Source organism: Oncorhynchus tshawytscha, linkage group LG12 (assembly GCF_018296145.1).
Source record: "Oncorhynchus tshawytscha isolate Ot180627B linkage group LG12, Otsh_v2.0, whole genome shotgun sequence".
Classification (NCBI taxonomy): Eukaryota; Metazoa; Chordata; class Actinopteri; order Salmoniformes; family Salmonidae; genus Oncorhynchus; species Oncorhynchus tshawytscha.
In genome coordinates this window covers 31,527,608-31,540,778 of record NC_056440.1, presented here as the reverse complement: position 1 = coordinate 31,540,778, position 13,171 = coordinate 31,527,608, and the positions used below count along the sequence as shown (strand labels likewise).

The 13,171-nt window shown below is 43.1% G+C and overlaps 2 protein-coding genes across 3 annotated transcripts in view; both read right to left on the bottom strand.

Annotated features, from left to right (window-relative positions):
* Positions 1-4,084, bottom strand: part of LOC112262949 (dedicator of cytokinesis protein 5) — a 34,916-nt gene extending 30,832 nt beyond the window's left edge. For both annotated transcript variants that reach the window (XM_024438849.2, XM_024438850.2), the window contains exon 1: positions 3,934-4,084. In XM_024438849.2, coding sequence (XP_024294617.1) covers positions 3,934-3,976 — 43 coding nt within the window. In that variant the 5' untranslated portion in view covers positions 3,977-4,084. The remainder of the gene's footprint in view (positions 1-3,933) is intronic.
* A 5,852-nt stretch (positions 4,085-9,936) lies between these two features.
* LOC112262951 (neurofilament light polypeptide) lies at positions 9,937-12,783 on the bottom strand. Its single transcript, XM_024438851.2, has 4 exons — positions 11,654-12,783; positions 11,244-11,368; positions 10,752-11,053; positions 9,937-10,637 (listed from the first exon to the last, which is right to left on the bottom strand). The coding sequence occupies exons 1-4, from the start codon at positions 12,719-12,721 to the stop codon at positions 10,438-10,440; spliced, it is 1,695 nt and encodes a 564-aa protein (XP_024294619.1). The 5' UTR covers positions 12,722-12,783; the 3' UTR covers positions 9,937-10,437.
* Between the last annotated feature and the right edge of the window lie 388 nt (positions 12,784-13,171).

The following is a 13,171-nucleotide window of genomic DNA, read 5'->3' as shown; positions in this document are numbered from 1 at the left end:
CACTATTAGCCCAGAACGTTTTGTGTGTTATTACATACAGCCAAAATAACTTTCGGATATCAGAGCAGCGTTAACTCACCAGCACAATGACCAGGAATATGACTTTCCCAAATTTGATATTTTGTTCTCACCCCCTAGGGCAATTTAACTTACACCCAGAGGCTGCTCAAAGATGCCACTGGCGGAGAAGAGGTATTCGGAGTGGACTTCTAGTCCGACTCAGGAGGCGTGCACACCATCCACTGCTTCAGAGTATATTCCTCGCTAATGTTCAGTCTCTGGACAATAAAGTAGACGAGCGCAGGGCGGGGATCTCCTTCCAGAGAGACATCAGGGACTGTAACGTACTCTGTTTCACGGAATCATGGCTCTCTCTGGATATACTGTCCCCGTCCATACAGCCAGCTGTGTTCTTAGTACATCGCACAGACAGGAATAAAGAACTTTCCTGGAAGAAGAAGGGCGGTGTGATTGTGATAACGTATAGAAACTCAAGTGCTTTTGTTCACCCGACATAGAATACCTCACAATCAAATGCAGACCATATTACCTCCCAAGAGAATTCTCTTTGGTTATAGTCACAGCCGTGTATATTCCCCCTCAAGCCGATACCACGATGGTCCTCAAGAAACTACACTGGACTTTATGCAAACTGGAAACCACATATGAGGCCACATTTATAGTAGCTGGGGATTTTAACAAAACAAATTAGAGGAAAACGCTACCGAAGTTCTATCAACACATTGACTGTAGTTCTCGCACAGGGAAAACACTCAACCACTGCTATTCTCTCTTCCGGGATGCCTACAAGGCCCTCCCCCGCCCTCCCTTCGGCAGATCACAACTTCATTTTGCTCCTCCCTTCCTATAGGCAGAAACTCAAACAGGTAGTACCTGTGCTAAGGTCTATTCAACGCTGGTCTGACCAATCGGAATTCATGCTTCAAGATTGTTTTGATCACGCGGACTGGGGTAGCCTCGGATAATAACATTGATGTATACACAGACACGGTGACTGAGTTCACCAGGAAGTGTATTGATGGATATTGTTCCCACCGTGACTATTAAAACCTACCCAAACCAGAAACCGTGGATAGACGGCAGCATTCACGCTAAACTGAAAGCGCGAACCACCACATTTAACCATGGCAAGGTGATTGGGAATATGGTTGAATACAAACAGTGTAGTTATTCCCTCTGTAAGGCAATCAAACAGGCAAACCGTCAGTACAGAGAAAGTGGAGTTGCAATTCAACAGCTCAGACATGAGATATATGTGAGAGGGTCTACAGATAAATCACAGATTACAAAGGGAAAACCAGCCACATCGCTGATGCCAACGTCTTGCTCCCAGACAAACTAAACACTTTCTTTGCCCACTTGAGGATAACGCAGTGCCATCGACACGGCCCGCTCCCAAGGACTGTGGGTTCTCCTTCTCCGTGGCCAACGTGAGTAAGACATTTAAACGTGTTAACCCTCGCAAGGCTGCCGGCCCAGGTGGCATCCCTAGCTGCTTCCTCAGAGCACGTGCAGACCAGCTGGCTGGAGTGTTTACAGACATATTCAATCTCTCCCTATCCCAGTCTGCTGTCCCCACATGCTTCAAGAGAGCCACCATTGTTCCTGTACCCAAGAAAGCTAAGGTAACTGAGCTAAATGACTATCACCCCGTAGCACTCACTTCTGTCATCATGAAGTGCTTTGAGGCTAGTTAAGGATCATATCACCTCTACTTTACCTAACACCCTAGACCCACTTCAACTTGTTTACTGCCCCAATAGATCCACAGATGATGCAATCGCCATTGCACTGCACACTGCCTTATCCCACCTGGACAAGAGGAATACCTATGTAAGAATGCTGTTCATTGACTATAGCTCAGCCTTCAACACCATAGTACCCTCCAAGCTCATCATTAAGCTCGAGCCCTGTGTCTAAACCCCACCCTGTGCAACTGGGTCCTGGACTTCCTGATGGGCCGCCCCCAGGTGGTGAAGGTAGGACACAACACCTCCACTTCACTGATCCTCAACACAGGGACCCCTTAAGGGTGGGTACTCAGCCCCCTCCTGTACTCCCTGTTCACCCATGACTGTGTGGCCACACTCAATCATCAAGTTTGCAGACGACACAACCATAGTAGACCTGATTACCAACAATGATGAGACAGCCTATAGGGAGGAGGTGAGGGCCCTTGCGGAGTGGTGCCAGGAAAATAACCTCTCCCTCAACGTCAACAAAACGAAGGAGCTGATCGTGAACTTCAGCAAAAAGCAGAGTGAGCACGCCCCTATCCACATCGACGGGACAGCAGTGGAGAAAGTGAAAAGCGTCAAGTTCCTCAGCGTACACATCACAGACAAACTGAAATGGTCCACACAGACAGTGTGGTGAAGAAGGCGCAATAGCGCCTCTTCAACCGCAGGAGGCTGAAGAAATGTGGCTTGGCCCCTAAGACCCTCACAAACTTTTACAGATGCATAATTGAGAGCATCCTGGTAAGGCAACGGCACCGCCAGCAACCGCAGGACTCTCCAGAGGGTGCTGCGGTCTGCACAACACATCACCGGGGTCACACTGCCTGCCCTCCAAGACACCTACAGCCCCCGTTGTCACAGGAAGGCCAAAAAAATCATCAAGGACAACCACCCGAGCCACAGCCTTACACAGCATTACATCTGGGACCGAGAGACTGAAAAGCAGCTTCTATCTCAAGGCCATCAGACTAATAAATAGCCATCACTAGCCGGCTACCACCCGGTTACTCAACCCTGCACCTGAGAGGCTGCTGCCCTGTATACATTGACATAATAATGTTTACATAATGCTTTACTCATTTCATATGTATATACTGTATTCTATTCTACTGTATTTTAGTCAATGCCACCCCGACATTGCTCATCCTAATATTTATATATTTCTTAATTCCATGATTTTACTTTTTGATATGTGTATTGTTAGATATTACTGCACTGGAGCTAGGAACACAAGCAATTCGCTACACCCGCAATAACATCTGATAAATATGTGTATGCGATCAATACAATTTGATTTGATTGCTGCTGCCTTCATGGCCAGAGGTGCGTTTCCACAAAACTTTCTGGTACGTTCGTGAACACAGACTTTTTTGAGGTACGTGTGGGTGGGTGTGGCTTGAAACAATGAGTGACGTTTTTAAAGGGCAGTGGCCATGCTGATACCGTTCCCCAACCAACCCCTCCTCGTTTTCCAACTGGTCGTACATTACAGCACCGTTTATGTTCAATTGAACGATCCAGAACGTAAAAACGTACTGAACGCAGCCCTGGTCTCGCTTGCAAAAGAGACCATCTGAATGGACTTTTACTGGTTAAATACAAAAACAACAGGTACCCAATTACGATATTATAGGCCTACTGACGTCATCATACTCTCTGAAATGGTTCCCCATTAGTTTTGATTTACCTTGAGGGCGTGTATTCACATAACGTTCCACACAGCATGCCTAAACTAAAGTGACTCATGTAGGCTATGCGCCTAGGTTGTTTTCATGATATATGATAGGCTAAAATCACAATGTCTTACACATTTCCAACTATAGGCTTAAAATCACAATGTCTTACACATTTCCAACTATAGGCTTAGCAATAAAGTTTCAGCACGACGTGTACAAGGCTCATTTTCGAATCAAACCACTCGATTTACGGATTGTTACTGTATGGACGTAGAGAGCACACCCTGACCAAACGTATTCACATCGAATCAACATTCACTTTCTTTCAGGGATTCCTAAGCTACATGTGTGACAGTCAAAGTAGCTTAACTTCGCCTTTTCCTAAAGATTCCTAGCTACATAACTTCCAAGTTTAATTGCCTTGGCCAACTAGTAAATAGTCTGCTGTGTGAATTACAACCCAATTGTAAACAAGACGACATAGTTGTCTAACTTACCAACGCCATATTTCTCTTTTTTAGTTGGAATCCAGCGGGTCATTGCGGTAAAAATGATAAATAAATAAATAGATGAACTGCTGTGCGGGTGGGACACTTCTCGTCCTGAACACTACAGTTTCGCCATCATGACTTCAAAAGGGGGGAGGGGAGAAAACTAGGGCTATGCAATTGAACCCAGCAGCAAGCGTTGCCGCGCCTCGTTGCGTAGGCTAAAGATCACTCATTTGAACAAATGTGGCAAATGTAACATAACGACAATGTAACAATAGAACCAAACTTCAAATAAGTGATTAGAGAAACTCACTTACACTACACCGTGTATAGTGTACATTAGGACACCATACCTTTCACCATGAGAGTCCATTGTGCAAAATAAAACTGGGCACATTACTGAGATAAGGTATGATAGCCACAATCAGAAGTAGGTATAAAACATTTTAGGTTGTAGGAGCAACATTTTTGTCACGAGATAAACTTAGACTGACATGAGAGAGCAATGGTCTGTAACAATGCAGAGGTATCATGTATAGACCCATGCAGACACTGAGTGTACTATAATATAGGTCAGCCAGAGGTGGCCTATGGGCCAAAACTGGACTGCAAGGAATTTTGGGGATGTTATTATTATTATTATTATTTTTTAAATCACCAGGACATCTGTTAAAAATGTGTTTAGTTTAGGAAGTCTTTTCCCTAGTATTCCCACAAATAAAAATAATATGTGATCATGTCTCAATGTAATCAAGGTAAGAAATTATTGTTATTTTCAAATGCAATCTATTTTTGGGCTTAGTTGTGGTCAATTTGCAGTGTAAAAAAATATTATAATTATGTTCCAGTCCGCTCAAACAAAAATAATCTGGCAGACACTCTTATCCCGAGTGACTTACAGGAACAATTTAGGGTTCAGTGCATTGCTCAAGGGCACATTGACAGCGTTTTAACCCAGTTGGCTTGGGGATTCAAAACAGCAACCTTTCGGTTACTGGCCCAACACTCTTAAACCCTAGACTACCTTCCTCCCTGATATAGAGCATATTCTGGTGACTTTTTATTTATTTTTTACAGTAGGCCTGACGTTACCATATGTTATTTGATTCAAATGATTTTTACTTTTTGGATTTTAAGTGATTCAACCATTGACTGCTTTGTTTCCTCAAGGTCAGGAATGTAAGGAATCGACCTGTTGTCAACGATGTAGGCCTCAGTGGACACTGTCAGAGGATGTGCGTGTGTGTGTGTGTTTTAAATAACATGAGGAAAATGATTGCAGTAGCCTACTTGATCATCAGCAGGTGCACACAGTGTTTGTATTTTAGAGGATGAGTCTGTCTGAGGTTACCATTCATGCATTTATCTGTGTAAGTTTGCATCAATACATGCATTGATTGTGATATTTTATTTATGAATGGGCCCCAGCCTCCCCGTAAGACAATGGGCCCCACCCTCCCCCTCCTCACCGATGCAGCTGTTTAGTGGATCCGGCCTGTTATTCTACTTAGCCTTTTGTCTTCACATAATGTGTTGCTGTTAGCACTGCACAACCAAATGTTGCTGTCAATAACCATTAGCCATCCATTTGCATAGTTTTTCCCCTAGACAGCTTGATTTAGCTCTCACTATTTTTATGGTGATTTCTCTGTGCGTTTTGCTCTGTCATTGTTCTCATGTAAATTTCACACGGGTTCGGCCAGGACAATTGCTATGACATTTTTTGCATTATACAGTATTTGGTTTCTGCTAACCATCACAAAATATATCTTGATTTGATTCTGCAAAATGTCATATCCCCCATCAAAACAGTAGGGTAACTGCAGAGGGCTTTAGTAGTCAGCCCTCAAAAGTAGATTCTCCCAAAACTGATTGGTGGTAGAGAAATGATTGGTACAGTTTTGGTATACATTTGCATAGCACTTACAACTGCTATCCATGTTTGTGGCATGCACAATACAAAGAATTTGCAAAAATAAGTCACAACAAAAGAAAAAGAATCAATAATAATTGGGTGTTAAGAGAAGGTTTACTGTAGCTACAATTCATTTAAGTTAGTTTTACAAATCTAATGCATATAAACATTTTAACATGTAACTACACAAATCAGATACAGATAAGGTACCTACAATGTAATTACACTGTACACACTGTACCGTCTACCATGTAAATATATAGGTATTAGGGACAGTTATTGTATATTAGTACAGCATTTAGGTTTATTTATGTTGGAGAATGTTGTTCTCTTTGAATGACTTGCTCATTGTCTGCTTCATCTACAGGTGCAGGATCATAATTTAATCACCTCATTGTTGCAGGAAATGTTCTGCACAGCGGGAAAATGCAAACTCGTACTCCATTCAAGGTTTAAAAAGGCTTCTAAAATGTGTAATTTTCTCTTTAAAATTTCAGACTTGATTTGCCCTAACTAAACATGTATCAACCCCTACAAAAAATTACTATGAATTCTAATCCACACAATAATTCACATTTCCAGTTACTGAAGGATTATTTCCCTGTTTTGAGAAACTTGTCAAATTAAGATCCTACACCTGTAAGTGATTAAAAGATTGGACCACTTACTTGGGTATATATTGAGCGGTTTATGTACTTAAATACTTTTGAATAATTTGACACGGTTTTGTTTGATCCGAGCATTTTTGTGATTTGTGTATTCTTAGGTTTATGATTCAGTGTAGGCCTTACTTTGCATGGAGTAAAGATCTCTAGTCATATTCAGGTTTACACTTTTGCCATGTTATAACCTTCCACAAATATAATCTCAACCACAAATGGATTACTTTAATGTATTAATATTTTTTTAAAATCCTTTGACATAGAGACCAGTCAAATGAAAAGGAATTCTGCTAGCTGTGAATAAGGAACACAATATTGCCATCATGTGACAGACTTTTGTTATTACAACATAACTTTTCTTGAATGGCAAAACAACAACTCAGGAAGTGGTATACAACTACTATCAAACACCATAGAGAATCATTAAGGACTCTTCATTGTATCGGTTCTGCTATGGCATATGTGAGCGCACTGACGGCGCCATTGAGGCCATTTCTATTTTTAAGTAGTCAATTTTCTTCTACTACAACTTCTATTTTTTTTATTTTTTATTTCACCTTAATTTAACCAGGTAGGCTAGTTGAGAACAAGTTCTCATTTGCAACTGCGACCTGGCCAAGATAAAGCAAAGCAGTTCGACACATACAACAACACAGTTACACATGGAATAAACAAACATACAATCAATAATACAGTAGAATGTACAGCATGTGCAAATGAGGTAGGATAAGAGAGGTAAGGCAATAAATAGGCCATGGTGACAAAGTAATTCCAATATAGCAATTAAACACTGAAATGGTAGGATGTGCAGAAGATGAATGTGCAAGTTGAGATACTGGGGTGCAAAGGAGCAAAATAAATAAATAAATACAGTGTGGGGATGAGGTAGATTGGGTGGGCTATTTACAGGTGCAGTGATCTGTGAGCTGCTCTGACAGCTGGTGCTTAAAGCTAGTGAGGGAGGTAAGAGTCTCCAGCTTCAGAGGCCATGGAAGGAGAGTTATATGGCATTGAAGCTCATCTGGAGGTTAGTTAACACAGTGTCCAACGAAGGGCCAGAGGTATACAGAATGGTGTCGTCTGCGTAGAGGTGGATCAAAGAATCACCAGCAGCAAGAGCAACATCATTGATGTATACAGAGATGAGAGTCGGCCCAAGAATTGAACCCTGTGGCACCCCCATAGAGACTGCCAGAGGTCCGGACAACAGGCCCTCCGATTTGACATACTGAACTCTATCAGAGAAGTAGTTGGTGAACCAAGCGAGGCAATCATTTGAGAAACCAAGGCTATTGAGTCTGCCAATAAGAATGTTGTGATTGACAGAGTTGAAAGCCTTAGCCAGTTTGATGAATACGACTGCACAGTTATGTCTTTTTTCGATGGCGGTTATGATATCTTTTAGAACCTTGAGCGTGGCTGAGGTGCAATCAAAAACTGAAAAATTGGGCGTGCAAAATTATTCAAGTGTCTTTGTGTCTTTTTACTGTTGTTTTATTTCTTTACTTTCTTTACACACACACACACACACACACACACACACACACACACACACACACACACACACACACACACACACACACACACACACACACACACCTTTTTTCGCACTATTGGTTAGAGCCTGTAAGTAAGCATTTCACTGTTGTATTCGGCGCACGTGACCAATAAACCTTGATTTGATCTGTTTGGTGTGCTCCTTCCTCGTCAACAAGGTGGCAGTGAGTAGAGTGTCTGCATCAGAGGACGATCATAAACAACTCTTGTCCTCCAACCATCTATTCAAAGATGAGATCATGAGTTCACCAGGGATCCCTTATATGATCCCTTCTCCCATGGATGTTTCTGCATTTCTCCAGTGAACCAAGGAGGCTAAAATACTTATGAGTATTACAGTATATACACAGTACAACACTTTGATATTTACATTGTTTTCCCAACAGCAAATCAGGTGATGATTTGAGTTGTTATGTTTGCTTTGGGACATTACCCTTGTGGCTATATGACATACACATTAAGTCCAACTTGTTAACTTCCCTTTTTTGTTGTCTTTTTTTATACAGAGAATATGTGCTGGTATCAATTTGATACGCATGCTGCCTCCTCATTCACTCTTTTGTTTCAGGAAGAAAGGGAAGGTTGGAGGGAGGGAGGAGCTGCAGAGGATAGGGTGAGCTGAGGACAAAGAAACTACAGAGGGGAAAAGAAGGAGGTGGCAGCTGCAGATTTTGGGGAGATGGCTTTCTAATACTGTATGTAACAGGGCCAAAGGTCAAACATAGAGGACTGCATGTTTGTTTTCTTCCCCTCAGTTCTGCTGTTAAGTTTAACTTTTGAGACCTCTGTAGCATTGTAGTCCAATTGTTGGTGTAAATAGCATAGTGTGGGTTATGCCATTTATTACAAAGGAATAAAAGTCTCTGTGACTGTTTTGGAGAATAAAATGAATAAAAATGTGAAGAGAGAGTGATGATGGCAGACAAACCATATGTCATCTCAGCATAACAGTGCCACTAAAGAGAGGGAACTTTAGCCAAACAGTCAGAAGATTTATAGCCACTGCAGAAATTAAGACCCTCTCTGTGTCCCTGTCAAGTAAAACTGATATCCTTGAAAGAACAAGTGTTCTCCTTCTTGGGGATACACAGCCACAAAATGCAACTTGATATGAATAGCAACAAGTCACATATAGCCCATAGTATGTATGTAATCATTTAGCATTCATACTGTGTTCCTGTATGTGTATGAATGGCTGTGCATTTCCGCCACCAGTGTGGTGCAAAAAGAGTGTCTGGAATAAAACAGGACCTTCCTCCGTCAAGATTTAATGCAGTAGGATTTTCCTCTCTTGTTTCTCTAATGGAATTGCTTTTTGCTGGCATCCTCCATCAGTAGACATTTGGCCAGATTCTTTGGTGCAGCACCAACTTAGCTGAGTCATAAAACTTCTGAATTATGGCCAGTGATGTGAAGGAGAGTGAGCCAGCAGGAAAAACACAGGACCTTATGAGGACACACACACACACACACACACAAAGGCTCCTGCTCTCTACTTACTATCCGTCAATTTGAAAAAATAAATACCGAAATGTCTTTAATTCTACCTTTGCCAGCTGTTCTTTATTGTTTTACAATCTACCAAGGTGGGAAACTACCAGCAATTTCCAAAGTTTGTTCATTGTCTGTCAAAGGGCCATCTAAGAGGGCATCTCTCAGATGACACACACAGGTCGTAGGTACATTGTGGAGAAATTACATCATCTGTCAACCAACCTATAATTGAAACAGTTGTTCTAATACACGTCCCTTTTATTCTAAAAGAACATCCTGATTCGCCAATGCTATTATCTATACACTCCATACACTTATTGCTGACTCATCTGGCCAGTCATGAAAATGAGTAGTAACTTCATAAGTGTAGTGATATGAGTCGTGCAATAATTCATGTTTCATGTCTTTATTTGTGTTCAGTACAGTACATCATGGATCCCACAAAGAAGATTTGGTCTAAGGCATTTCAAATCAAGTATTGAACACAATGGTGTTCTTATAGGCATATTGTGGTGACAGAAAAGCACATAGGTTTTTCAAACAAATATTTCACAGGCTAATACAATACAGTATTTGCTCACAAAACTCCATACATGCTCTCTCTTGTTTCTCGCACCCAATAATTAAGCAATCATATTGAATTTATTTTGAAATATTTCATATACAGGTATTTGCTTTTTATTGTTCTGAAGAGCACCTTGCAGGCACACACATGCATACACTCATGCTCTGCTTCACTCAGTGTACAGCCATACTGTTTATTTGAACTCAAACATAAAGGCCTCTGCTGTATATACAGTGGTTTCCTGATTGATTGTACTGAACTGATCTATTTATAGAGCACCTCGATAGGGAACTAACAATGTGTCATTCATTCTTGATTTAAATATTTTGGTCTTTTGGCTTCTCTTTTTCTTCTGCCACTTCTACTTCCTGTTTGCTTTCTTCCTCTTCTCCCTTATCATCCCCTTCTTCTGTTTCAGTGGCTCCATCCTCCACTCCATCTCCTCCTTCTTGGCTTTCATCTTCTCCATTTTCTTTAGGCTCCCCTGCTTCCTCTTTCTCCATATCTCCATTATCACCTGTAGAGACAATGTGATTTGTTGTTAACCTCTGTAGGCAATGAACTTGACAATTCAAAACCTTAAAAAAAAAGAAGTGAAATCACATGAATTCAATCTCTAGACAACACTGACCTGCTTTTTGCTCTTCTTCCTCTTCCTCTGCTTCCTCGACTCCCTTCTCCTCTTCTTCCCCCTCTTCTTCCTGAGGACTTGACTCAGCAGGCTGTGCTTGACTGGCAGCTATAATCTCATCCGCAGAGGAGAATGATGAGCTGTACATGCGTAGGTAGGGGGCAGCAGAGCTCAGGCTGGACTGCATGAAGAACATGGGGCGGTTGTAGGATGGGGCAACACTCAGGCTTTGGGAGTAGACACTGGACATTTCCCCTGGTCCTCCAGCACTGAAGCGATTCTCCTCCCCTTCAAGCAGCTTCCTGGAAACAGAATAGATACATAGATCACAAGAGATGGCCCTGGTTGGCACTCAGTTAAATTTGTTGTACTGTAAAACACATATAATCCAATCTATGATCATATAGTAATGGTACAATTATAAACTTCTGCAGGAAGTTCCTCTCTGCGAAGTAGACACAACATGCGGGTCTAATGTTATGAGTTACAGACCTGTAAGCTGCTATCTCGATGTCCAGAGCCATCTTAACGTTCAAGAGGTCTTGATAGTCCTTCAGGTACCTGGCCATTTCATTCTTAGTTGTCCTCAACTCGTCCTCCAGCTGGCCAATTGATTCCTATTTTGGAGATATCATTAATATGATTAATTAGGTGTTGATTGTGGAATATATCTGATGTATGTAAAGGTTTTTCCAAACATCATGACCAAACAACGTATTCTATAGGCCAAAACTTACTTTGTTGATGTAAAGGATGCATTACGCAGCATTTCTGTAGAATATTCATTGTGCGCATTTGTCTGAAGGATTAGGCTCAGCAGAGTCTGCTACACTACTTATGCTGATGCAGATATTTAGACAGGTTACATTTTTCATTCATGCTGCTCTGGCACTGACACTGACCTGTAGGGCTGCGATCTCAGCACTCTGTTTCTCCTCCATCTCTTGTAGCTGATTCTCCAGGGACTGGTTCATCCCGCGGCATGCTTCAATCTCCAGGTTCCGTGTTTTGATCAGGCGCCGGTACTCCCCGGCCTCGTCTTTGGCACTGCGAACGTTGTCTGTGTTGCGGGTGGTGCCTTCTGTCATCACACTCACCTTGCTGCGGAACCATTCCTCGGCTGACTGGAGGTTGCGGTGTGCCAGTTTCTCATACTGGACACGGATGTCTCGGAGGGCTGCGGACAGGTCTGGCTTGGCCACTTCCATCTCCACTGACACCTGGGCATTGTACTGCACCTGGGCCTGCAGCTCCGCTATCTCCCCCTCATGGAGACGTTTCAGGAAGGCCAACTCATCCAGTAGTGTCTCTGTCCTCTTCTCCAGCTCAACACGGCCCAAAGCAGCCTCATCCGCCCTCTTCCTTGCATCCATCAGACGGCCTTCTACCTCTTCTCTGCTGACTACCTCCTCTTCATAACGGCCCTGTAGACTCTGCAGCACCTCCTCCATCTGGTCCCTGTGGTTCTGAGCAGCCTGTTTCTCATCGCGGGCCTCCTCCACAGCAGCACGGAGCTGGCGGATCTCGTGCTCATACAGGGACCTGAGGTGGGAGGGCTCGCCATGCTTCTGCCTGAGGATCAGCAGTTCAGCATCCAGCAGCCTGTTCTGCTGTTCCAGCTCGTGGACGCGCTCAATAAAACTGGCAAAGCGGTCGTTCAGCTCCTGCAGCTGGGCTTTCTCCTGTGTCCGCACGGCCTTGAACTCAGTGCTGACCTGCACCGCCTGGCTTATGTCCAGTTCAGCAGTGGCAGCAGAGCCAGAGGCAGATAGCAGCATGGAGGAGCTACGGCTGTATGTTGGGTAATGCAGCCGGGATGACCCATGGGATGAGAGGGGGGCAGAGAGGCTGGAATACACCGACCTGGATGCCATCCCTCCTGCACTGCCTCCATACCCTCCACTGCGCAGCGTCACCCTCCTCTTGTGGGAAGAGGAAGGAAAGTAAGGGTCGTAACCAATGGAACTCATGACTCGTGAAACAGGCAGCTCTATGTTTGATGGAGTTGCTGGGTCGACTGCACAGTGGGATCTGCATCACCGTGGCTTTTATAGGGCTGTAATGACTGTGACGCAAACCTTTTAAAGCACTGACAGCAGGGATTAATGACAGCGCCAGCCAGCCAAGTCTGAGCTGTTAAGAAAGGGATTGAGAGATAGGGTGAGAGGAAAAGAGACATATGTAAGGGGCGGGGATAACCAGTGGAGAGAGAGGGAAGGCAATGAGGTCAGTCTGTAACGACAAAACGTACATTTTGCTGTGAAGCATGTCTGTCTTTCTGAAACAGGATGAGTAGGGAATGTTACTTTTAGCCCTAAAAACAAACTATAGCAGTGCATCAGGTGACTGCAGTGCTGAGGCTTGAAACTACAGCGCTGGCAATTGAGGGAGCAAGTACTTTTGCCAACAATGACTCAGCA